The sequence below is a fragment of the Cherax quadricarinatus genome, chromosome 84 (genome assembly GCF_038502225.1).
Source record: "Cherax quadricarinatus isolate ZL_2023a chromosome 84, ASM3850222v1, whole genome shotgun sequence".
NCBI classification, from domain to species: Eukaryota; Metazoa; Arthropoda; class Malacostraca; order Decapoda; family Parastacidae; genus Cherax; species Cherax quadricarinatus.
Genome location: NC_091375.1, coordinates 8,299,542 through 8,326,890, shown reverse-complemented (window position 1 = coordinate 8,326,890; position 27,349 = coordinate 8,299,542). Strand labels below are relative to the sequence as shown.

General features: G+C 38.4%; 1 protein-coding gene across 3 annotated transcripts in view; it reads left to right on the top strand.

Moving 5' to 3' along the window:
* Snx1 (sorting nexin 1) overlaps positions 1-27,349 on the top strand; it is a 99,843-nt gene that overhangs the window by 49,550 nt on the left and 22,944 nt on the right. For all 3 annotated transcript variants that reach the window (XM_070103022.1, XM_070103024.1, XM_070103023.1), the window contains 4 exons: positions 4,234-4,358; positions 15,446-15,584; positions 18,494-18,635; positions 23,398-23,519. In XM_070103022.1, the coding sequence (XP_069959123.1) occupies positions 4,234-4,358; positions 15,446-15,584; positions 18,494-18,635; positions 23,398-23,519 (528 nt within the window). The remainder of the gene's footprint in view (positions 1-4,233; positions 4,359-15,445; positions 15,585-18,493; positions 18,636-23,397; positions 23,520-27,349) is intronic.

Genomic DNA, 27,349 nt, shown 5'->3' with positions numbered 1-27,349 from the left:
ATTTATTTTTATAAAGTGAAGTATTAGGTAGTAGGTTGGTAGACAGCAACCGCCCAGGGAGGTACTACCGTCCTGCCAAGTGAGTGTAAAACGAAAGCCTTTAATTGTTTTACATGATGGTAGGATTGCTGATGTCCTTTTTTTCTGTCTCATAAACATGCAAGATTTCAGGTATGTCTTGCTACTTCTTACACTTAGGTCATACTACACATACATATACAAGCATATATATACACACCCCTCTGGGTTTTCTGCTATTTTCTTTCTAGTTCTTGTTTATTTCCTCTTATCTCCATTGGGAAGTGGAACAGAATTCTTCCTCCGTAAGTCATGCATGTTGTAAGAGGCGACTAAAATGCCGGGGGCAAGGAGCTAGTAACCCCATCTCTTATATAAATTACTAAATTTAAAAAGAGAAACTTTCGTTTTTCTTTTTGGGCCACCCTGTCTGGGTGGGATACGGCCGGTTTGTTGAAAAAAAAAGTTTGAACAAGTCGGCCGTCTCCCACCAAGGCAGGGTGACCCAAAAAGAAAATACTTTCATCATTCAACACTTTCACCTCACTCACACATAATCACTGTTTTTGCAGAGGTGCTCAGAACACAACAGTTTAGAAGCATATACGTAAAAAGATACACAATATATCCCTCCAAACTGCCAATATCCCGAACCCCTCCTTTAGAGTGCAGGCATTGTACTTCCCATTTCTAGGACTCAAGTCCGGCTATATAAAAATAACCGGTTTCCCTGAATCCCTTCACTAAATATTACCCTATTCATACTTCAACAGATCGTCAGGTCCCAAATACCATTCGTCTCCATTCACTCCTATCGAACACGCTCGTGCACGCCTGCTTACCCCCTCCCTCCAACCTTTTCGAGGATGACCTCTACTCTGCCTTCCTTCCCCTACAGATTTATATGCTCTCCATGTCATTCTACTTTGATCCATTCTCTCTAAATGACCAAACCACCTAAACAACCCCTCTTCAGCACTCTGTATAGTAATTTAACCCTTAAATGGTCCAAAGAGATTGATGTTCAAATTCGTAGTGCTACAAAAGTAGATCTACTTTTTTTTACATATTTTCAAATATAACAAAAAAAAATGTAGATAAAAGTTTTTTTTTACACGTTTTCAAATGTAAAACAAAAAAGATCTACATTTTTTTTACATACTTTCGGATGTTGAAAAAACGTATATATACGTTTGGACCATTTAAGGGTTAATAACTCAACTCCTCCTAATTTCCGCACTGTGAGTTCTCTGCATAATATTTACGCCACACATTGCCTTCCCCTAGACAGGATATCTCCACTGCCTCCAGCTGCCTCCTTGCTGCAGCATTTATAACCCAAGCTCCATACCCATAAAAGAATGTTTGTACCACTATACCTCTCGTACATTCCCTTCTTATCCTCCATGGATAATGTTTTTGTCTCCAGATACCTCACTGCACAACTTGCCTTTTTTCCTTCATCAGTTCAATGGTTAACCTCATCCTTCATAAACCCATCCGCTGACAAGTCAACTCCCAAATATCTGAAAACATTTACTTCTTCCATACTCCCTCACTCCAATGTGATGTCCAATTTTTCTTTATCCAAATCGTTTGATACCCTCATCACCTTACTCTTATCTATGTTCACTTTCAACTTTCTACCTTTACACACACTCCCAAACTCGTCCAGTAACCTTTGCAACTTTTGTTTTAGAATACCCCAAAAGCACAGTATCAGCAGCAAAAATTAACTATCAACTCCCATTTTGTATTTGATTCCCCATAATTTACTCTCACCCCTCTCCCCAACACCCTAGCATTTACTTCTTGTACAACCCCATCTATAACTATGTTAAACAACTATGGTGACATTACACATCCATGTCTAAGACCTACTTTTACTGGGAAGTAGTCTCCCTCTCTTCTACACACCTTAACCTGAGCCTCACTATCCTCATAAAAACACTCTACAGCATTTAGTAACTTACTGTTCTGTACACTTTAAATGTCTGTCACATTGCTCCCCTATCCACCCTATCATATGCCTTTTCTAAACTCATAAATGCAATGAAAACTTCCCTACCTTTATCTAAATACTGTTCACATATATGATTCAAAGTAAACACTTGATCTTCACATCCCCCTACCCATTCTAAAGCCTCATTGCTCATCTGCAATCCTGCTCTCTGTCTTACCTATCATTCTTTCAATAATAACCCTACCATACACATTACCTGGTATACTCAGTAAACTTATTTCCCAATAATTTTTACAACCTCTTTTGTCTCCCTTCCCTTTGTATAAAGGAACTATACATGCTCTCAGACAATCCTTAGGTACCTTCCCCTCTTTCATACATTTATTAAACAAAAATGCCAACCCCTACATCACTATATCCCCACTCCTTTTAACATTTGTCTTAATCCTCTCAGTTCCAGCTGCTTTACCCCCTTTCATTCTATGTAATGCCTCTTGCACCTCCCCACACTTGCATCCTTCTCTTCTTCATTCCTAAAAGATGTTATACCTCCCTGGCCAGTGCATGAAATTACTGCCTCCCTGTCTTCATCGACATTTAAAAATTCCTCAGTATTCCCGCCATCTACCCTATACCTCCAGCTCCCCATCTACTAGCTCCCCTACTCTGTTTTTAACTGACAAATCCATTCGTTCCAGCAAAATTTCTTGACAGTGCCCTTCCCACACTCTATCATTTGCTCTCCTTTTGCACTCTAACCACTCTCTTCACCTTTTTCATGCTCCATATACTCTGCCCTTCTTATATCACTTTTGCTTTATAAAAACCTCTCATAAGTTAACTTTTTCTTTTATCATACCCTTTACCTCATCATTCCACCGGTCACACTTCTTTCCTCCTGCACCCACCTTCCTGCAGCCATAAACTTCTGCCTCACATTCTAATACTGCATTTTTAAAGCTCCCTCTTCACAACCTGGCCCTCTATCCCAACCACTACCCATACTTGCACAAACTCACCTTTCTGCCAATAGTTGCTTATCTCACTCTAACTTCCTCCTCCCTTAGGTTGTAAACTTTCACCTCTCTCTTACTTTTTGCCATTTTCCTTTTGTCCCATCTACTTAATCTAACTGTAAAAAGAAAAACTGTCATCATCGTTCACTCCATCACTGTCTTGCCAGAGACGTGCTTACACTACAGTTATAAAACTGCAACATTAACACTGATATATCTGTTGTCTCTATAAACATGTACATCCTGAAGCCTACCCATCAACCTTTTATCCACCAATACATAATCTAACAACCTGCTTTCATTACGTGCTGTATCATATCTTGTATACTTATTTATACATTGATACATCATACTTAATTAAATATCAATATCTAACTAGAGTTTAGGCCACATATACAGTACATGTAGTAGGTACAGTGGTACCCATAGTTTCGTACAGCTCCCAACTCAAACAGTTATGTAAGTGTATTACTGTAAGTGCTTTTGTAAGAGTGTTTTTGGGGGTCTGAAACGGACTAATCTAATTTACATCATTCCTCATGGGAACAAATTTGTTTGGTAACGGCACTCAAACAGCCTTCTAGAACGAATTATGGCCTAAACTTGGGCTACCATTGTACTTCTTAACTATATTTTTGAAGCATGTGGCTCTAGGGTGACTTTTTATATCTTTTGGAAGGAGTTCCAAATTTTAGGGTCCTTTATTTGCATGGATTTTCTTCGTATGTGTCGAGTTGAACACATGGTATATCAGAAACTTGACCTATTTTCTGGCATATAAGGTGCCCCTTTTCCCACAAAAAATCTTGGAAAATCATCCTGTGCTTTATATACTTAAGGTCAGGGTCAAGGGTAGGCTTTGTGTTACACTTTAACATAAAATAAGAGGGTCATTAACCCTTGAATGTGATTACTGATTTACAGTTGTGCGCCTTACATGCCAGAATATACTGTTTTGTGTATGGTCTGTATTCTGCTGCAGCTCAATGAAGAGTCGGAGCACTGGGTTGAAGGTCATTCCAAGTGTCTTGTATATATATATAGAATGCACTGTGTGCTTTAATATTTACATTTCTAGTGGAATCTGTGGGAACTAATCGCATCATTCTGATGAACTTTTCAGCAATCTACGAAGATATAAACCTCCACAGCCTCCCTCGGATCATTGTTTTCTTGTAATCTCTGCTGGAATGATATAATTATCAAATGGTAACTTTAGTGTTCTTTTCATTTCAGTTGGAAAGTGAGAGTGGTGATGATATGATACAAATCACAGTATCTGATCCTCAAAAAATTGGTGAAGGAATGAGCTCTTACATGGCATACAAGGTCACTACCAAGACCAATATTTCATACTTTAGGTGAGTCTTAGCACTAATGATTTAGTTTTAGTTTTTTTTTTTTATTGTTACTAACATATCAGGCATTTCCTACTGAGGCAGGGGGACTCCAATAAAGAAGAAACAATCATCATCACTCCATCACTGTCTTGCCAGAGGTATGCTGATATTACAGTTAAAAAACTGCATCATATCTCCAGCCCTCCTTCAGAATGCAGGCACTGTACTTAATCTTATTATTCCTACTTACACTAAGGTTACACTACACTTGCATGTACAAGCATATATATACACACCCCTCTTGGTTTTCTTCTATATTCTTACTAGTTCTTGTTCTTATTTTATCTTATCGCCATGGGGAAGTGGAACAGTTCTTCCTCTGTAAGCAATGTGTGTCGTAAGAGTCAACTAATGTGCTGGGAGCAAGGGGCTAGTACCCCCTTCTTCTTCTCTACAATTTTTTTTTTTTTTTTTAAACAAGTTGGCCGTCTCCCACTGAGGCAGAGTGACCCAAAAAAGAAAGAAAATCCCCAAAAACAAAATACTTTCATCATCATTCAACACTTTCACCTCACTCACACATAATCACAGTTTTTGCAGAGGTGCTCAGAACACAACAGCTTAGAAGCATATACCTATAAAGATGCACAAACATATCCCTCCAAACTGCTAATATCCCGAACCCCTCCTTTAGAGTGCAGGCATTGTACTTCCCATTTCCAGGACTCAAGTCCAGTTATATAAAAATAACCGTTTTCCCTGAATCCTTCACTAAATATTACCCTGCTCACACTCCAACAGATCGTCAGGTCCCAAATACCATTCGTCTCCATTCACTCCTATCTAACACACTCATGCACGCTTGCTGGAAGTCCAAGCCCCTCGCCCACAAAACCTCCTTTACCCCCTCCCTCCAACCTTTTCGAGGATGACCCCTACCCCGCCTTCCTTCCCCTACAGATTTATACGCTCTCCATGTCATTCAGCTTTGATCCATTCTCTCTAAATGACCAAACCACCTCAACAACCCCTCTGCAGCCCTCTGACTAATACTTTTATTAATTCCACACCTTCTCCTAATTTCCACACTCCGAATTTTCTGCATAATATTTACACCACACATTGCCCTTAGACAGGACATCTCCACTGCCTCCAACCGCCTCCTCGCTGCTGCATTCACAACCCAAGCTTCACACCCATATAAGAGTGTTGGTACTACTATACTTTCATACATTCCTTTCTTTGCCTCCATAGATAGCATTTTTTTGTCTCCACATATACCTCAATGCACCACTCACCTTTTTTCCCTCATCAATTCTGTGATTAACCTCATCCTTCATAAATTCATCCGCCAACATGTCAACTCTCAAGTATCTGAAAACATTCACTTCTTCTATACTCCTCCTCCCCAATTTGATATCCAATTTTTCATAATCTAAATCATTTGATATCCTCATCACCTTACTCTTTTCTATGTTCACTTTCGACTTTCTACCTTTACACACACTCCCAAACTCATCCACTAACCTTTGCAATTTTTCTTCAGAATCTCCCATGAGCACAGCATCAGCAAAAAGAAGCTGTGTCAATTCCCATTTTGTAGTTGATTCCCCATAATTTAATGCCACCCCTCTCCCGAACACCCTAGCATTTACTTCTTTTACAATTCCATCTATAAATATATTAAACAACCATGGTGACATTACACATCCCTGTCTAAGACCTACTTTTACTGGGAATTAGTCTCCTTCTACACACCCTAACCTGAGCCTCACTATCCTCATAAAAACTCTACAGCATTTAGTAACTTACCACCTATTCCATATACTTGCAACATCTGCCACATAGCTCCCCTATCCACTCTTATGCCTTTTCTAAATCCATAAATGCAATAAAAACTACTTCTACCTTTATCTAAATACTGTTCACATATATGCCTTAATGTAAACACTTGATCTACACATCCTCTACCCACTCTGAAACCTCCTTGCTCATCTGCAATCCTACATTCTGTCTTACCTCTAATTCTTTCAATTATAACCCTACCGTACACTACCTGGTATACTCGGTAAGCTTATTCCTCTATAATTTTTACAATCTCTTTTGTCTCCCTTCCTTTTACATAAAGGGACTATACATGCTATCTGCCAATCCCTAGGTACCTTCCCCTCTTTCATACATTCATTAAACAAAAGTACCAACCACTCCAACACTATATCCTCCCCTGCTTTTAACATAACTGTCATGATCCCATCAGTTTCAGCTGCTTTACCCCCTTTCATTCTACGTAATGCCTCACGTACCTCCCCCACACTCGCATCCTGTTCTTCTTCACTCCTAAAAGTTGGTATACCTCCCTGGTCAGTGCATGAAATTACCGCTTCCCTTTCTTTGTCGACATTTAAAAGTTCCTCAAAATATTCTCGCCATCTACCCAAAACCTCCATCTCCCCATCTACTAACTCCCATACTCTGTTTTTAACTGACAAATCCATTCGTTCTCTAGGCTTTCTTAACTTGTTTAACTCCAGATTTTTTTTCTTATTTTCATTAAAATTTCTTGACAGTGCCTCTCCCACTCTATCATCTGCTCTCCTTTTGCACTCTTACCACTCTCTTCACCTTTCTTTTACTCTCCATATACTCTACTCTTCTTATAACACTTCTGCTTTGTAAAAACCTCTCATAAGCTACCGTTTTCTCTCTTATCACACCCTTTACTTCATCATTCCACCAATCACTCCTCATTCCTCCTGCACCCACTCTCCTATAACCACAAACTCCTGCCCCACATTCTAATACTGCATTTTTAAAACTCGTCCAACCCTCTTCAACCCCCCACCCCCCTACTCATACATGCACCAGCCCACCTTTCAGCCAATAGTTGCTTATATCTCACCTGAACTTCCTCCTCCCTTAGTTTATACACTTTCACCTCCCTCTTGCTTGCTGTTGCCATTTACCTCTTTTTCCCATCTACCTCTTACTCTAACTGGAGCTACAACTAAATAATGATCCAATATATCAGTTGCCCCTCTATAAACATGTACATCCTGGAGCCTACCCATCAACCTTTTATCCACCAATACATAATCTAACAAACTTCTTTCATTACATGCTATATCATACCTTGTATATTTATTTATCCTCTTCATAAAATATGTATTACTTATTACCAAACCTCTTTCTACACATAGCTCAATTAAAGGCTCCCCATTTTCATTTACCCCTGGCACCCCAAATTTACCTACTACTCCCTCCACAACATTTTTGCCCACTTTAGCATTGAAATCCACGACCACCATTACTCTCACACTTGGTTCAAAACTCCCCACGCATTCACTCAACATTTCCCAAAATCTCTCTCCTCTACACTTCCCTCTTCTCCAGGTGCATATACGCTTACTATAACCCACTTTTCACATCCAACCTTTATTTTACTCCACATAATCCTTGAATTAATACATTTGTAGTCCCTCTTTTCCTGCCATATCTTATCCTTCAACATTATTGCTACTCCTTTAGCTCTAACTCTGTTTGAAACCCTTGACCTAATCCTATTTATTCCTCTTCACTGAAACTCTCCCACCCCCTTCAGCTTTGTTTCACTTAAAGCCAGGACATCCAGCTTCTTCTCATTCATAACATCCACAATCATCTCTTTCTTATCATCTGCACAACATCCACGCACATTCAGTCTTCCCACTTTGACAATTTTCTTCTTATTCTTTTAAGTACTCTTTACAGGAAAAGGGGTTACTAGCCCATTGTTCCCGGCATTTTAGTTGACTTTTACAACACGCATGGCTTACGGAGGAAAGATTCTTATTCCACTTCACCATGGATATAAAAGGAAAAGTAATAAGACCAAGAACTATTAAGATAAAATCAAAGAAAACTCAGATGAGTGTGTATAAATAAACATGTACATGTATGTGTAGTGTGACCTAAGTGTAAGTAGAAGTAGCAAGACGTACCTGAAATCTTGCATATTTATGAGACAATAAAAAGACACCAGCAATCCTACCATCATGTAAAACAATTACAGGCTTTCATTTTACACTCACTTGGCAGGACGGTAGTACCTCCCTGGAGGGTTGCTGTCTACCAACCTACTACCATTATTATTATAAATATTATTATTATAAATATTATTATAAATATTATTATTATAAATATTATTATAAATATTATTATAAATATTATTATTATAAATATTATTATAAATATTATTATTATAAATATTATTATAAATATTATTATTATAAATATTATTATTATAAATATTATTATTATAAATATTATTATAAATATTATTATTATAAATATTATTATAAATATTATTATTATAAATATTATTTTAAATATTATTATAATTATAAATATTATTATAATTATAAATATTATTATAATAAATATTATTATTATTATAATTATAAATATTATTATTATAATTATAAATTTTTTTTTTTTTTTTATCACACTGGCCGATTCCCACCAAGGCAGGGTGGCCCGAAAAAGAAAAACTTTCACCATCATTCACTCCATCACTGTCTTGCCAGAAGGGTGCTTTACACTACAGTTTTTAAAACTGCAACATTAACACCCCTCCTTCAGAGTGCAGGCACTGTACTTCCCATCTCCAGGACTCAAGTCCGGCCTGCCGGTTTCCCTGAATCCCTTCATAAATGTTACTTTGCTCACACTCCAACAGCACGTCAAGTAATAAAAACCATTTGTCTCCATTCACTCCTATCAAACACGCTCACGCATGCCTGCTGGAAGTCCAAGCCCCTCGCACACAAAACCTCCTTTACCCCCTCCCTCCAACCCTTCCTAGGCCGACCCCTACCCCGCCTTCCTTCCACTACAGACTGATACACTCTTGAAGTCATTCTGTTTCGCTCCATTCTCTCTACATGTCCGAACCACCTCAACAACCCTTCCTCAGCCCTCTGGACAACAGTTTTGGTAATCCCGCACCTCCTCCTAACTTCCAAACTACGAATTCTCTGCATTATATTCACACCACACATTGCCCTCAGACATGACATCTCCACTGCCTCCAGCCTTCTCCTCGCTGCAACATTCATCACCCACGCTTCACACCCATATAAGAGCGTTGGTAAAACTATACTCTCATACATTCCCCTCTTTGCCTCCAAGGACAAAGTTCTTTGTCTCCACAGACTCCTAAGTGCACCACTCACTCTTTTTCCCTCATCAATTCTATGATTCACCTCATCTTTCATAGACCCATCCGCTGACACGTCCACTCCCAAATATCTGAATACGTTCACCTCCTCCATACTCTCTCCCTCCAATCTGATATTCAATCTTTCATCACCTAATCTTTTTGTTATCCTCATAACCTTACTCTTTCCTGTATTCACCTTTAATTTTCTTCTTTTGCACACCCTACCAAATTCATCCACCAATCTCTGCAGCTTCTCTTCAGAATCTCCCAAGAGCACAGTGTCATCAGCAAAGAGCAGCTGTGACAACTCCCACTTTGTGTGTGATTCTTTATCTTTTAACTCCACGCCTCTTGCCAAGACCCTCGCATTTACTTCTCTTACAACCCCATCTATAAATATATTAAACAACCACGGTGACATCACACATCCTTGTCTAAGGCCTACTTTTACTGGGAAAAAATTTCCCTCTTTCCTACATACTCTAACTTGAGCCTCACTATCCTTGTAAAAACTCTTCACTGCTTTCAGTAACCTACCTCCTACACCATACACTTGCAACATCTGCCACATTGCCCCCCTATCCACCCTGTCATACGCCTTTTCCAAATCCATAAATGCCACAAAGACCTCTTTAGCCTTATCTAAATACTGTTCACTTATATGTTTCACTGTAAACACCTGGTCCACACACCCCCTACCTTTCCTAAAGCCTCCTTGTTCATCTGCTATCCTATTCTCCGTCTTACTCTTAATTCTTTCAATTATAACTCTACCATACACTTTACCAGGTACACTCAACAGACTTATCCCCCTATAATTTTTGCACTCTCTTTTATCCCCTTTGCCTTTATACAAAGGAACTATGCATGCTCTCTGCCAATCCCTAGGTACCTTACCCTCTTCCATACATTTATTAAATAATTGCACCAACCACTCCAAAACTATATCCCCACCTGCTTTTAACATTTCTATCTTTATCCCATCAATCCCGGCTGCCTTACCCCCTTTCATTTTACCTACTGCCTCACGAACTTCCCCCACACTCACAACTGGCTCTTCCTCACTCCTACAAGATGTTATTCCTCCTTGCCCTATACACGAAATCACAGCTTCCCTATCTTCATCAACATTTAACAATTCCTCAAAATATTCCCTCCATCTTCCCAATACCTCTAACTCTCCATTTAATAACTCTCCTCTCCTATTTTTAACTGACAAATCCATTTGTTCTCTAGGCTTTCTTAACTTGTTAATCTCACTCCAAAACTTTTTCTTATTTTCAACAAAATTTGTTGATAACATCTCACCCACTCTCTCATTTGCTCTCTTTTTACATTGCTTCACCACTCTCTTAACCTCTCTCTTTTTCTCCATATACTCTTCCCTCCTTGCATCACTTCTACTTTGTAAAAACTTCTCATATGCTAACTTTTTCTCCCTTACTACTCTCTTTACATCATCATTCCACCAATCGCTCCTCTTCCCTCCTGCACCCACTTTCCTGTAACCACAAACTTCTGCTGAACACTCTAACACTACATTTTTAAACCTACCCCATACCTCTTCGACCCCATTGCCTATGCTCTCATTAGCCCATCTATCCTCCAATAGCTGTTTATATCTTACCCTAACTGCCTCCTCTTTTAGTTTATAAACCTTCACCTCTCTCTTCCCTGATGCTTCTATTCTCCTTGTATCCCATCTACCTTTTACTCTCAGTGTAGCTACAACTAGAAAGTGATCTGATATATCTGTGGCCCCTCTATAAACATGTACATCCTGAAGTCTACTCAACAGTCTTTTATCTAATTATAAATATTATTATTATTATAAATATTATAAATATTATTATAAATATTATAAATATTATAAATATTATTATAAATATTATTATTATAAATATTATTATTATTATAAATATTATTATTATAAATATTATTATAAATATTATTATTATAAATTATTATTATAAATATTATAAATTATTATTATTATAAATTATTATTATAAATATTATTATAAATATTATTATAAATATTATAATTATTATAAATATTATAATTATTATAAATATTATAATTATTATAAATATTATAATTATTATTATAAATATTATAAATATTATTATAAATATTATAAATATTATTATTATAAATATTATCATAATTACTACTACTACTACTACTACTCTTCTTACTCTTCTTACTCTTCTTCCTCCTCCTCCTCTCCCCCCCCCCCCCCAACACACCGGCCGTATCCCCACCGAGGCGGGGTGGCCCAAAAGGAAAAACGAAAGTTTCTCCTTTTACATTTAGTAATATATACAGAAGTGGTTACTAGCCCCTTGCTCCCGGCATTTTAGTCGCCTCTTACGAAACGCATCACTTACAGAGGAAGAATTCTGTTCCACTTCCCCATGGAGATAACAGGAAATAAACAAGAACTAGAAAGAAAATAGAAGAAAACCCAGAGGGGTATGTATGTATATATATGCTTGTACATGTATGTGTAGTGTAAGCAGAAGTAGCAAGATGTACCTGGAACCTTGCGTGTTTATGAGACAAAAAAAAGACACCAGCAATCCTACCATCATGTAAAACAATTACAGGTTTCCGTTTTACACTCACTTGGCAGGACCGTAGTACCTCCCTGGGTGGTTGCTGTCTACCAACCTACTACCTATAATTATTACTATTATTATCGTCGCATTTTCAAGATCAGTGAGACACACTTAGTGATTTTAATGTGTACCTGTACTCCAGCACAGTGTGCAAGTTTATTTAAGTACAGGTACACAAATATAATTGTCATAGTATATATAAAATATGCACTAACTTTAAAACACTTGAAATTTTGGAAAGTTTCCCGACATAATGGAGAGACACGGAGCTCGTGGAGTATGTAAACAAACTGTGGCACGATGTGACCATATTAATGATTTGGTCATAATTTGAAATGCCCTTGTTTGCAAAATGCTGTAAAGTGACACGCCATAGAGCAGGACCCTCCTGTACTCTCATACATTTCCCTCTTTGTTTCTGTGGATGACGTTCTTCGTCTCCACAGACTCGTCAGTGCACCGCTCGCCTTTTTTCCCCTCATCAGTTCTATGGTTAACCTCATCTTTCATAGACCCATCTGTTGACAAGTCCACTCCCAAAAATATGAATACATTCACTTCCTCCATACTCCCTCCCTCCAGTTTGATATCCAGTCTTTCATTGCCTAAATTTTGTTTTCCTCATCACCTTGCTCTTTCCTCTGTTCACTTTTAATTTCTTTTTTTTTTACACACCCTCCCAAATTTGTCCTCCAACTTCTGCAACTTTTCTTTAGGATCTTCCAAAAGCACAGTGTACTATGATAAACTGAGTAACACACACATCCATTGTGTGTATGGGGGAGTCCTTTGAAGTTTTTTTTTTTTTTACTTGTAAAATTCTATGCATTGTTATGAGTTATAATTAACCCTTAAATGGTCCAAACATATATATACGTTCACTCGCGTAGCGCCCCAAATTTTTTGAGAGAAAAAAAATTGTTTTTTTTTTTTTAATAGGAAGAAAGTGCATATGGTACCCAGGTGTCCCCAATTATTTTAATATGGTACACAGTGAGTGCGTACACCCTTTCTCTCATGTCTAGGTGACTCAGGCTTATCGTGGCAATGTTGAATGAATGTCAAAGAAAACGTATATATACATTTTGGGCGCTACGCACGTGAATGTATATATACGGTTGGACCGTTTAAGGGTTAAGCAGTGTATACCTCTGGAGGTCATTTTCTACGCACGTGAATGTATATATACGGTTGGACCGTTTAAGGGTTAAGCAGTGTATACCTCTGGAGGTCATTTTGCAAACCAACTGTTTTTGACATAAAATTATTAATTTGTTAATGTGTGTGTGAAAGTAAGTAAAAAGGCTTTGAACCCTCAGGCTAAACATTTCTGCTAAATTTTAGAAAAAAATCAAATTTAATCTTCAGCTTTTTTAAAGACAGTTCAGAGAGGTTTTCTTAACCCTTAACACTTTCAGGGTCCCTAGGCCTTCTCCGAGACTTGTTCTCAGGGTCGCCAAAATTTAAAAAAAAAAAAAAATTTTTTTTCTTATGAACAGATAGAGAATCTTTTCCCGATCATAATGACACATAAAGTATGAAATTTGATGGAAAACATACGGAGTTATGCTCTCATGAAGTTAGCGGTCTCGACGATGTTTACGCATCAGCGATTTTGCCCACTTTGAGCCTTATTTTCGGCCAATTCCAGTGTACTAGTCGACAAAAATCATAACTATTTCGCTAGAACTCCATTTTTTCTATCGAATGAGTACAAGAAACCACCCATTTACCGATTTCAACTATTCAATACAGTGGTCGGAATTTAGCAATTTTGCTAATTTCACACAAATTTCAAAAGATGCCAGTTTCCGAATAGGGTCCAGAATAAACAAGAAAGACACTCCTGGCACTAAAATAACATTTCCTCTGTTCATTAGTCATGTTCCCACGCCCCTCTTACATTTCTTTTGCTTTCCACTTTGAATTTTTATTCTCAAAAAATAGAAGATTTACTGTTATGCAGACTACTGCATTAGTGTAGAAATGGTATAAATAATATCAGCACACTTGTGAAAGAATATTAGACTCACCAGTTGACGTGTATTGGACGCATAGCATGATTTGTTTACTTTTGAACTTTGGTAAAAATTGAACATTTCTGCTACTTTGAGCTCAATTTCAAGGTACTTTTCATTGTAAAACCAGTCAAAATCATCTCAGTTTCTGTAATATGTCTTCCATTCTTTACAATGAGACCAGGAAAACTAGAATACAACAATAAATACCATACGAAAATACAGTGCAAAGTCGCTGTTTTAATCCAAAACATGGTCAAAGTTTTTTTTTTCCTCATTACGCACTGTGTGCTGCAGGTTTTTTTTATACTGCGAACACTGACCACATAGACCCATTCTTTCATATGTAGGCCTACCAGCTTTCTCTCACTAGATTTGAGGACGCTAGAATTTAGGCGTACTAGTACGTCAAAAACCCTGGTGTGTAAGCCGTACTAGTACGTCCGAAACCCTGAAAAGGTTAAATTGTCCAAACAAATTTACGTTCACATGCATAGTGCTCCAAAAGTAGATCTACATTTTTTTTACCTATTTTCAAATATAACAAAAAAAAAAAAGTAGATCAAAGTTTTTTTACGCATTTTCAAATGTAAAAAAAAAAAACTGCTTTTTTACATATTTTCAACTGTTGAAAAAGCGTAATCTATGTTTGGACAGTTTAAGGGTTAAATGCTGTTCATGCATTCACATGCTTGCATACTTTTTTTTTTATCAAGTAACTATTAGAATCTCCATGGTGAAGCAGAAAGAATCCTTCTTCCATAAGCTGTGCATGTTATAAGAGGCTACTAAAATTGCTGGGAGCAAGGGGCTAATAACCCCCTTCTGTATAAATTATTAAATTTAAAAAGGAAGCTTTACGTTTCTTCTTTTTCAGGTCACCTTGCCTTGGTAGGAGACAGCCAAAATGTTGAAATTTTTATTATGCAAACAATAGATAGCTCTAATTAAATTTTATTAAAGTGTATGTTTTTACAAACTGGTAATTTCCCACTGAGGCAGGGCAACCTAAAAAAGAAACACTTTCACCATCATTCACACTATCAGTATCTTGCCAGAGGTGCACAGATACGACAGTTTAAATGTTAATCTATACAGCAAATATCCCAAACCCCCTCCTTTAAAGTCCAGGCTTTGTACTTTCCACCTCCAGTACTCGTCTGGCTGACCGATATAAGTGTGTGCATCACTTATTTAGCTAGGCATTGCTTGTAATAGGCAATTGGAATGTGATTTAATATTAATCATTACTCCATAAATTTTTTTTAACAGAAAAAAGAACTGGAGCGTGATGCGTCGGTTCAGTGACTTCCTGGGGTTGCACAGAAAGCTGGTGGAAAAACATCTACACTCTGGCCGCATTATTCCCCCAGCTCCGGAGAAGTCTGCCATTGGTACAACGAAGATCAAGGTAACTCCTTGTTTAGATTTCGTAGCTAAAATTTTGAACTTTTTATATCATACTGTATGCAAAATAACCACTGTAAGAAAATAATAAATTTCCAAGTGCTTTCATGATTTCTCATACTATCAAGGAATTGTAAAAAAAAGTAACAGAACAGCAGATGCCATATTATTTTTTTACAGTTCCTTGATAATGTGAGAAATCATGAAAGTGCTGGGAAATTCACTATTTTTTCAGTGGTTATTTTGCATATTGTGATATCACCTGTGTACTGTGATCTTATTGCATAGTACTGTATACAGGCGGCCCTCCATATTCGTGAGGGTTAGGGGATCAAGAACCTAATGAATCTTGAGCAATAGCATTTACCTAACCTAACAATACTGCTTCCTTAACCTCTTGAATCACAAACAATCATAGAACATATGAAAACATTGTAAAATATTGTATATACATGTTATGATTGGGCATCTGGACATTCGCAAATTTTCAAAGCTCGCGAAAGTGGAACTCGTGAATGTGGAGGGCCACCTGTATACAGGCAATACCAATTTTGCTTACATAAGCAGTAATTATGTTTAAGGGAGCATTTAGCCTAATGCAATAATGTCTTGACTTTGTCTTCAACAGGGCTTTGAGAAAACTGTATATTCTGGACTCTGAAATTAATTTCTAGACTTGATTAAATCTTGAGTAGCAGATGTTTACTGATGTGTATCAACTGTGACATAGTATCTCCCAGGAGCCCAATGTCAAAATTCACTCACTTTTGTTTGCTTTATTAGTAATTTTTATTTTTCAGATCAGTAATTTATGGGTCAAATACCTCTGTATAGTAAATATGAGCAAGATGTCTGGACAATAATCAACCTGAGTTGAGCATCTCGGTTGAATAAACAAAGGGACTACTTAAAATGCATCCTCCCTGACAATATCCAGTTAAATTATTGGTCTTGGCTTGAACATGTAAGCAGATGCAGATATCTTTAATTTGAGGTGCCAGTATTTGGATTTGTTTAACTAGATTGTCACCAATACGGAGAAAGGCTTTGAACATTTACAGGAATGGCAGGATTGTTTATGGCTCACATAAAGCCAGTAATGCAATTAAATTACTGGGAACTCCTCATACTCCTAAATATATACTCTCTGGAGTGAAAGAGAGAGAGAGAGAGAGATAAATGACATATACATGGAAAATACTTCGTTACCTCATCCCAAATCTGCACACTGCCATAACATACTGGGGTGGGAGATATGAGAGAATGTGTAGAATAAACCCATTAAAAGGCAGGGGTGCCTTTGGCAAAATAAGAGAACATTGTATCAACATATGTACCACCAGACTTTTCAAACATCTTGCTAGAAGACATCAACACTGCAGGAACAAGTGTAGTAGGCAATTTCTTCCACCATCTGCCAAATCAACCAGGTTGTGATAGATATGTGGGCCTTTTGGCCACCAGTAATACAGCCTGGTTTGGCATGCAGATGCCAGATATGCCTGGCCTAGGGCTGAGCTGTGAGAGCAGGAAAAATTGACTCATCAAATGCAACAAAGTTATTCATATTTAATGACGTTTTTATCACAGCAGTAACCATGTTGCCAATTCGTTAAGGGAGGTACAGGGTTTGTATTATTTTCATGTTTATTTTTAATAGGTGCTGTCGAGGTATGAGCAGGGTAACTTTTATGAAGGGATTCAGGGAAATAGGTTAGATGGACTCGAGTCCTGGAGGAGGGAAGGACAGTGCTGAACTCCAGAGCACACTGGAAGAGGGGTGGGGATGTTGCAGTTGGAGGATAGTCTTATTGTGATGTCGGCACACTTCTATAAAGTGAGAGTGATTGAATGTTGGTGAATGTTTTCTTGTGTCTTCTGCTGTGGTAGGAGAGGGCTGTTAAGTTAAAAAAAAAAAAAAAAAATTATAAAAAAAATTATTTGGGAAAAAAAAATTAAAACTCTCAGATTGGAGTGACAGTATACAGGTACCATGGAAATCTTTAACAAAATCAGCCTGTTATTAACTATATGAAGCAGGAAATCCATTTGCATCATTTGGTGTAAATAATAGTGGAAGCTACATCCTCTGGCTGCCAAGAGAGAAAACACACACACACACACACACACACACACCTGGCAAACCTGAGAATAGTGTTCCGATACCTTAATAAGGAATCGTTCAAGACACTGTACACTGTGTATGTTAGGCCCATACTGGAGTATGCAGCACCAGGCTGGAACCCACACCTGGTCAAGCACGTCAAGAAGTTAGAGAAAGTACAAAGGTTTGCAACAAGGCTAGTCCCAGAGCTCAAGGGAATGTCGTACGAGGAAAGGTTAAGGGAAATCGGACTGACGACACTGGAGGACAGAAGGGTCAGGGGAGACATGATAACGACATACAAGATACTGCGGGGAATAGACAAGGTGGACAGAGATAGGATGTTCCAGAGAGGGGACACAGGGACAAGGGGTCACAACTGGAAGCTGAAGACTCAGACGAGTCACAGGGACGTTAGGAAGTATTTCTTCAGTCATAGAGTTGTCAGCAAGTGGAATAGCCTAGCAAGTGAAGTAGTGGAGGCAGGAACCATACATAGTTTTAAGAAGAGGTATGACAAAGCTCAGGAAGCAGAGAGAGAGAGGATCCAGTAGCGATCAGTGAAGAGGCGGGGCCAGGAGCTGAGTCTCGACCCCTGCAACCACAATTAGGTGAGTACAATTAGGTGAGTACACACACACACACACACACACACACACACACACACACACACACACACACACACACACACACACACACACATACACATACATGCTGCCTAGTTTTATTCACCTCATTGTTAAATCAGTCTTTGCTTTAAAAATACTGGTGAAGGTTATAGTTTTTTAATTAATATTTTTTTCCTGCAGCTTAGCAGTGATAAAACAACTGACTCTGCCTCAGCGGACTTCATTGAGAAGCGGCGGGCATCTCTGGAGCGTTACATGAACCGCACAAGTGCACACCCAACACTTAGAGCCGATCCAGATTTTAGAGAGTTCATTGAATTAGGTGAGTGATCCAAAATCTTTCATTAAGGATCATCACTGAGATGATTCTGTGCCGACTTGAAGGTAGGGCACATTTGCCTCACTCATGAGCACCTGTTTGCAGTGTAGCCCCCAGACGTTGATGCTTCAACTTTTGACTTCGGTTTTTTAATCTTCAAGGAAGTCGTTGGCACTTTCAACCTTTTCACTGTCCAGCCTCTCGAAATATAAATTTCTGCATATCCACTTTAAAAAAAAAAATTGAAATGGTAGAGAATCTCTATCTGAAGGTAATGGCACCAAGAGTACAAAATTTGAGGGAAAACTGATGGAATTACACAGTTGCAAAGTTAGTGGTCTTGGCACAATTTACACATTAGTGATTTTGCCCACTTTGAGTCCTATTTTGTTTATTCCATTACTCAATTTGACCAAATTCTTAGCTATTTTGCTAGTATGCCTTCCATTCTTTTGATTGAGCACAAGAAATCATCCATTAAAGTATTACAACTACCCCCATAAAGTGCACAGAAGTCGGTAATTTGACCAATTTTACACAAAATTAAAAAATACAAGCTTAACCCTTCAACTGTCCAAACGTAGATCTACATTCACTCGTGTAGCGCTTCAAACGTAGATCTACTTTTTATTTTACATGCTTTCAAATGTAAAAAAATAGGTCTACTTTCAGAGTGCTATGTGAGCAAGCATAGATCTACGTTTGGACAGTTTAAAGGTTAAAAGGTCAAAAATAATGTAGACATTCCTGGCACTGTAAGAATATTTTCTCTGTTCATTAATCATGTCCCCAGGCCTCTACTCTATTACACTGGCCTTCCATTTTGAGTTTATTATCACACAAAAATAGAAAATTTACTTTATTTCTTGGGTAATCATATATTACAAGAAATGATTGATTGATCATGGGTTACAGTTTTCCAATAATTGAATCAGACCTATGAAAGACCCATAAAACAGACCAGAGGTGCATGGAGGCCTTGCCTGTCCTCAGGAAAATTGGCAAAAATTAAGTATTTCTTCTACTTTGAGCTCAGCTTCAAGCTCAAGGTTGGATGCGAAAAGTGGGTCATAATAAGCGTGTATGCACCTGGAGAAGAGAGGAATGTAGAGGAGAGAGAGAGATTTTGGGAGATGTTAAGTGAATGTATAGGAGCCTTTGAACCAAGTGAGAGAGTAATTGTGGTAGGGGATCTGAATGCTAAAGTAGGAGTAACTTTTAGAGAGGGTGTGGTAGGTAAGTTTGGGGTGCCAGGTGTAAATGATAATGGGAGCCCTTTGATTGAACTTTGTGTAGAAAGGGGTGTAGTTATAGGTAATACATATTTTAAGAAAAAGAGGATAAATAAGTATACAAGATATGATGTAGGGCAAAATGACAGTAGTTTGTTGGATTATGTATTGGTAGATAAAAGTTAAAAATAGGAGAGGAGAATTATTAAATGGAGAGTTAGAGGTATTGGGAAGATGGAGGGAATATTTTGAGGAATTGTTAAATGTTGATGAAGATAGGGAAGCTGTGATTTTGTGTATAGGGCAAGGAGGAATAACATCTTGTAGGAGTGAGGAAGAGCCAGTTGTGAGTGTGGGAGAAGTTCGTGAGGCAGTAGGTAAAATGAAAGGGGGTAAGGCAGCCGGGATTGATGGGATAAAGATAGAAATGTTAAAAGCAGGTGGGGATATAGTTTTGGAGTGGTTGGTGCAATTATTTAATAAACGTATGGAAGAGGGTAAGGTACCTAGGGATTGGCAGAGAGCATCCATAGTTCCTTTGTATAAAGGCAAAGGGGACAAAAGAGAGTGCAAAAATTATAGGGGGATAAGTCTGTTGAGTATACCTGGTAAAGTGTATGGTAGTTATTATTGAAAGAATTAAGAGTAAGATGGAGAATAGGATAGCAGATGAACAAGGAGGCTTTAGGAAAGGTAGGGGGTGTGTGGACCAGGTGTTTTCAGTGAAACATATAAGTGAACAGTATTTAGATAAGGCTAAAGAGGTCTTTGTGGCATTTATGGATTTGGAAAAGGCGTATGACAGGGTGGATAGGGGGGCAATGTGGCAGATGTTGCAGGTGTATGGTGTAGGAGGTAAGTTACTGAAAGCAGTGAAGAGTTTTTACGAGGATAGTGAGGCTCAAGTTAGAGTATGTAGGAAAGAGGGAAATTATTTCCCAGTAAAAGTAGGCCTTAGACAAGGATGTGTGATGTCACCGTGGTTGTTTAATATATTTATAGATGGGGTTGTAAGAGAAGTAAATGCGAGGGTCTTGGCAAGAGGCGTGGAGTTAAAAGATAAAGAATCACACATAAAGTGGGAGTTGTCACAGTTGCTCTTTGCTGATGACACTGTGCTCTTGGGAGATTCTGAAGAGAAGTTGCAGAGATTGATGGATGAATTTGGTAGGGTGTGCAAAAGAAGAAAATTAAAAGTGAATACAGGAAAGAGTAAGGTTATGAGGATAAAAAGATTAGGTGATGAAAGATTGGATATCAGATTGGAGGGAGAGAGTATGGAGGAGGTGAATGTATTCAGATATTTGGGAGTGGACATGTCAGCAGATGGGTCTATGAAAGATGAGGTGAATCATAGAATTGATGAGGGGAAAAGGGTGAGTGGTGCACTTAGGAGTCTGTGGAGACAAAGAACTTTGTCCTTGGAGGCAAAGAGGGGAATGTATGAGAGTATAGTTTTACCAACGCTCTTATATGGGTGTGAAGCATGGGTGATGAATGTTGCAGCGAGGAGAAGGCTGGAGGCAGTGGAGATGTCATGTCTGAGAGCAATGTGTGGTGTGAATATAATGCAGAGAATTCGTAGTTTGGAAGTTAGGAGGAGGTGCGGGATTACCAAAACTGTTGTCCAGAGGGCTGAGGAAGGGTTGTTGAGGTGGTTCGGACATGTGGAGAGAATGGAGCGAAACAGAATAACTTCAAGAGTGTATCAGTCTGTAGTGGAAGGAAGGCGGGGTAGGGGTCGGCCTAGGAAAGGTTGGAGGGAGGGGGTAAAGGAGGTTTTGTGTGCGAGGGGCTTGGACTTCCAGCTGGCATGCGTGAGCGTGTTTGATAGGAGTGAATGGAGACAAATGGTTTTTAATACTTGACGTGCTGTTGGAGTGTGAGCAAAGTAACATTTATGGAGGGATTCAGGGAAACCGGCAGGCTGAAGGAGGGGTGTTAATGTTGCAGTTTAAAAACTGTAGTGTAAAGCACCCTTCTGGCAAGACAGTGATGGAGTGAATGATGGTGAAAGTTTTTCTTTTTCGGGCCACCCTGCCTTGGTGGGAATCGGCCAGTGTGATAATAAAAAAATAAAAATGAAGAATTTCAGAAACAAATTAATTTCTGAAAGAATGTGATGCATTTTTTGTCAGTAGTAATGTTTATCCAAATCTTGATATATGTAATGGCATTTGTTTTTTCTTCTATAATTCATTTATTTCAAGGCAGTTAATTTTGTAGATGAATGGTTCAGAGAACCGACATGTTGATAAATTAGACACATGTGCAAACCAAGAGTTGCACATGTCTAATTTATCAGCAGTTAATTTTAATGAACTGGGGAGTTATTCAAAACATACTGCACTGTAATAATTTTACAAGTCCTCCGTCTTGTTCCTAAGCCGTTCTACTTCACATTTGTGTGTACCATCTCACACATACCTTAAACTTTACTGTTACTGTACTTGGCCCCCTCTTACAAGCTTATATACATCAACTTTTTTTTTTTTTAACATATCGGCTGTTTCCCACCAAGTTAGGGTGGCCCGAGGAAGAAAAATTTTCATCCTTCACTCCATTGCTGTCTTGCCAGAGGTGCACTTACACTACAGTTACAAAACTGCAACATTAACACCCCTCCTTCAGAGTGCAGGCACTGTACTTCCCATCTCCAGGACTCCAGTTTGGCCTGCCAGTTTCCCTGAATCCTTTCATAAATATTACCTTGCTCTCACCCTAACAGCACATCAAGTCCTAAAAACCATTCGTCTCCATTCACTCCTATCTAACACGCTCGTGCATGCTTGCTGGAAGTCCAAGCTGCTCGCACACAAAACCACCTTTACCCCCTTCCTCCAACCTTTCCTAGGCCAACCCATACCCCACTTTCCCCTCCACTACAGATTTATACACTCGAAGTCATTCTATTTCGTTTCATATTCTCTACATGTCCAAACCACTTCAACAACCCTTCCTCAGCCCTCTGGATAATGGTTTTGGTAATCCCGCACCTCCTCCTAATTTCCAAACTATGGATTCTCTGGATATATTCACACCACACATTGCCCTCAGACAAGACATCTCCACTGCCTCCATCCTTCTCATTGTTGCCACATTCATCACTCATGCTTCACACCCATATAAGAGCATTGGTATAACTATACTCTCATACATTTCCCTCTTTGCTTCCATGGACAAGGTTCTTTGTTTCCACAGACTCCTCAGTGCACCACTCGCCTTTTTTTCCTCATCAGTTCTGTGATTCGCCTCGTCTTTCATAGACCCATCTGATGACACGTCCACTCCTAAATATCTGAATACATTCACCTCCTCCATACTCTCCCTCCAATCTGATATCCAATCTTTCGTTACCTAATTTTTTTTTTGTTATCCTCATCACCTTACTCGTTCCTATATTCACTTTAATTTTCTTTTTTACATACCCTACCAAACTCATCCACCAACAAATTTTTTTTAGAGATAAAAATTTGTATATACAGGCTTTGGTATTTGTTTATATTTGGTGTTGACTCATTTTCCATAAATAGATGCAGAGCTGCCCAGAGCTACACAAACCTCAGCACTTAGTAGTGCAGGTGTGCTGCGACTCTTTAACAGAGTGGGGGAGACTGTTAACAAGATGACCTTCAAGATGGACGAGAGTGATCAAGTATGTTATCTAACACTTGTTTTGTATAGCATAATATTAGTGTGTAAGGTCTTCTCTTGTGTTGTATATTAATGTTGTAGTATTCATTTTCTCCACCTATTTTACTAGATCTTTCATTTTGCAGTTGTCTTTTAAGCTCTGTTTGCTTTACCTGATATAACACACATTCTTGAGGTAGTTCATTTATTGTGCATATAATCCCAGCATATCTTTCTCTACTCTTCCTTGAGCCTTATACTATTTATATTTTAAATCTTTATAGGTGCTCAAATATTTTTAAGAAGAATAAGTCACAGTACTATGGCTGGAACAATTAACAACTGACCTAATAAGTTGAAAATGAATACTGATCCATGTTTTGGTCAGTTCTGGACCATTTTCAGTACTACATAACAAGACAGAAGTACAGTGCCTGCACTCTGAAGGAGGGGTGTTAATGTTGCAGTTTAAAAACTGTAGTGTAAAGCACCCTTCTGGCAAGACAGTGATGGAGTGAATGATGGTGAAAGTTTTTCTTTTTCGGGCCACCCTGCCTTGGTGGGAATCGGCCGGTGTGATAATAAATAAATAAATAACAAGACACATGTTCAACACCTGGGTATCTTTAATAGAGAAATGTTTAGGTTGCACAGCAGGCTTTTCAAGCTAATACAGAGATATGAGGGTGAAGACTTTTATAGTGGAGCCAGTGCAAGAAGTGGCGAGGTTTCAACAGTTGAAGACATAATCACAGGTGGGGGGGATGCACTAGTGCAAGTAGGTGTTGCCCATAAGGTGGGCCATAAGTTAGTAGTGGACCTGTAGAAGATATTCTCTATATCAAGATTCTTTGGTGTTATTGCATCAGACAACACTTCTTCCTGACTCCAGTATAAAGGTCTCCATCTTCATGCCTCTGTATTTGATCAAAAAGTCTGCTGCATAGGCCAAATGTCACTCTAGTAAAGATACCCAGGTGTTGTACATGTCATTTTCATGAGCTTGTCGATATTGTATACCTTTGGTCTAATATGGCTTTCATCTTGATAATGTTCCTGGATAGACTGAAACATCATCCAGTTCTTATTTTTAATTTGTGTGTAAGTTGTACCGTATAATGTTTTTGAAGTCTCGCCATAAGTGCTAATAATAGCAAACTGAGTAGTACAGTGGAACCCTGAATATCGGCTGCTGTGTTTATCAGCCGATTCGTTTTTGGGCGGAAATTTTGCTCCATATTTCAGCTGATTTGGGCCACCTTAGGCCCAAAGAAAGTTTCTAGTAAAGTTCCTTTGGTTAAGAAAGTGAGAAACACGATAGAATTGAAAGAAATTGTAGCAAAGTATGAAAGTGGAGGAGGAAGAGAGAGGGGAGACTGTGCCTTCTTCAGTGACTCTATGATATGTACGATACTAAAGCAGCAGGAGTTGATAAAGGCTATATTGCCAACCAGCAATAAAGTGTAGCATTAACAGTGTAGCAAGTAAGTTAAGTGATTAAGCGATAGAAAAAGGACATGAAACTAACTCCTCCAATGTTAGTGGAGGTATATAGGGCCACTGACAACACCACCGTCGCTACCACCAGCACTACATGTACGGCTTATGCTGCTGGTGGCCCTGATTACTTAACAACATCACCACCATTCCTCACATACGTAATGACATATTTTATTCATTCTAGAGTGTATATCAGGTTTTTGTTATTTATATTGTTTATTTTGCATATTAGATCAATTGTGATAGATAAATAAGCATTAGAGTTGATATTAACGTCAAACAAACTCTCCTCCTGGAACGGATTAATTGTATTTACATTAATTCTTATGGGAAATATTGCTTCGAATTTAGGCCGACCTTCTGGAACGGGTTACGGCCGGTATTTGGGGTTCCACCGTATATTGTTTTTTTTAAGTGTTGAAACAATCTTAAGATTGTTCTCATTCTTTGGCACTTGTCATCTTATCTTATACTATATCTTAAATGCAACAGTTTTTTACTTGCCTAGAAGCATACCTGATGTCTGATAATTCTTAGTTGTTTATTGACCCTACCTCATTCATTAATCATCTTACCAGAAGTGCACAACATCACAGTTCAGATGACTGTTAACTGCATCATCCCCCACCCATCCTTCAGAGTGGAGGCACTGCACTTCACAAAAATTTCATCTTAGAATTATAAAATGATTGTCACAAGTTTGCCTGATTGCAATTGTATCAAATCCATCCACAGGTTATGTCAGTAGTGGGTAATATCTTAAAGTACTCTAATTCTGATGTTGATAATGTAATGCTGCTGTTGATGGTCAGGCTTCCAGAAAGTTAGGCCTGCAGAGGTGACTATCCCTGACCCTTGGATGTTTCTCATTCATTTTATATGCAGTGTACTCGGTACATGCGAGTTGTGATCAGGAGGGCCCTAGACTGATACAGCTTATTTTGTTTTGACTCTAAAAGCCAGACTGGTTTCTTGTGACTGGCCTCTCAAACTGTGTTATAGCATCATTCTGCTGTGCCATCAGAGTTGTTTTTGCAGAGTTTGTTGATACATTTTTCTTACCCTGTCTTGAGTTGTCTTAACCCATACTTCCTAGACTTGAACCTCCTGGGCTCAGTTATGCCTAATTTTTTAAGTTGTTAATGGAAAGAGCCTTCTCCTCTAACTTGTTCTGTTTTTGAAGCACTTGGTAACATTCCTATGGCCCATCATTGTCTTTAACATTCATTATGCCCCCTTGTTTCTAGTCCTCTCTTAATCTAGTGTGATGCACCATATGTTGTATGTTCTAGTGTACAATGTGAGTTAATGGTTGCTTATGTAGGGGCTCTTGGAGGCATTGGTGTGTACACACACACATGCACACACATTGGTTAACTGTATAACCAACCATGTAAAATAAATTTCTCCTAGGTTAGGCCTCTCAAGTTGCAGTCTTCCATAAGTCTACAGTAACCTTTGAATGGCTAAGTCATGAAACAAGAGCATGGCTATGAAGGTATGCAGGAAAACCAATTGGGTGAACTTAAGTTTGGAAGGTGGGACATTCAGAACTTGCACTTAAATAGGTTTGTGTGAATGTTGCTTTAAAGTAGGTCATTGGATTGTGTTGTCCCTGGTTTTCTAGAAAGATAGTTTGAGAACAAGAGATTGTGAATGTGTTTTTCTTTGATCTCCAGACCTAGGTAGGAAATGGATGTTTGTTAGTTTTGAGCCGCAAGAATCTTCCTGAAAGTTGGAGTTCTATGAGCTTCTACACTCAACTCTTAATATGCTTCATATAAAAGTGAAAGAAAAAAAAAGTGGTGAAAGGAATTTCATGAAAATGAGGGACGAAAGTTTGCATTAATTAGAATATATGCACACTAGTAACAGTATGAAAATGATCACTGACTGGAAATTAATACCTTAGTTTCTAAATGGCCACTGACTGGGAATTAATAACCCCATATTTCTAAATGATCATTGCCTGGGAATTAATGACTTCATGTTTCTAAACACTTCTCATATTCCTCCCCAGAGTTTTGATAGCAGATTTATAGGTAATAATGAGTGATGCTTTGTTAAATAAGCAAATACCAGAGGGCTCTGCATAAGTTCTGGACGAGTGGTAAAAGAGTTTGACGGTTATGGCTGGTGAAGGGAGTAGATGGGTAAAAATTTGTTGGACGATAATATACCCATAATATCCCAAAGATTAAGATGCCAAAAACTGCTGGGTACATAGAACTGTACCTTCTGAACATTGGCAAGTCAATAGTCTGCAATTTAGTCTGGTGTGCATAGAATTAGTCATGTTGAATTTGAAGCTTTGATTTGAATGCATTGTTACATTTATTAAACATCCTTTTG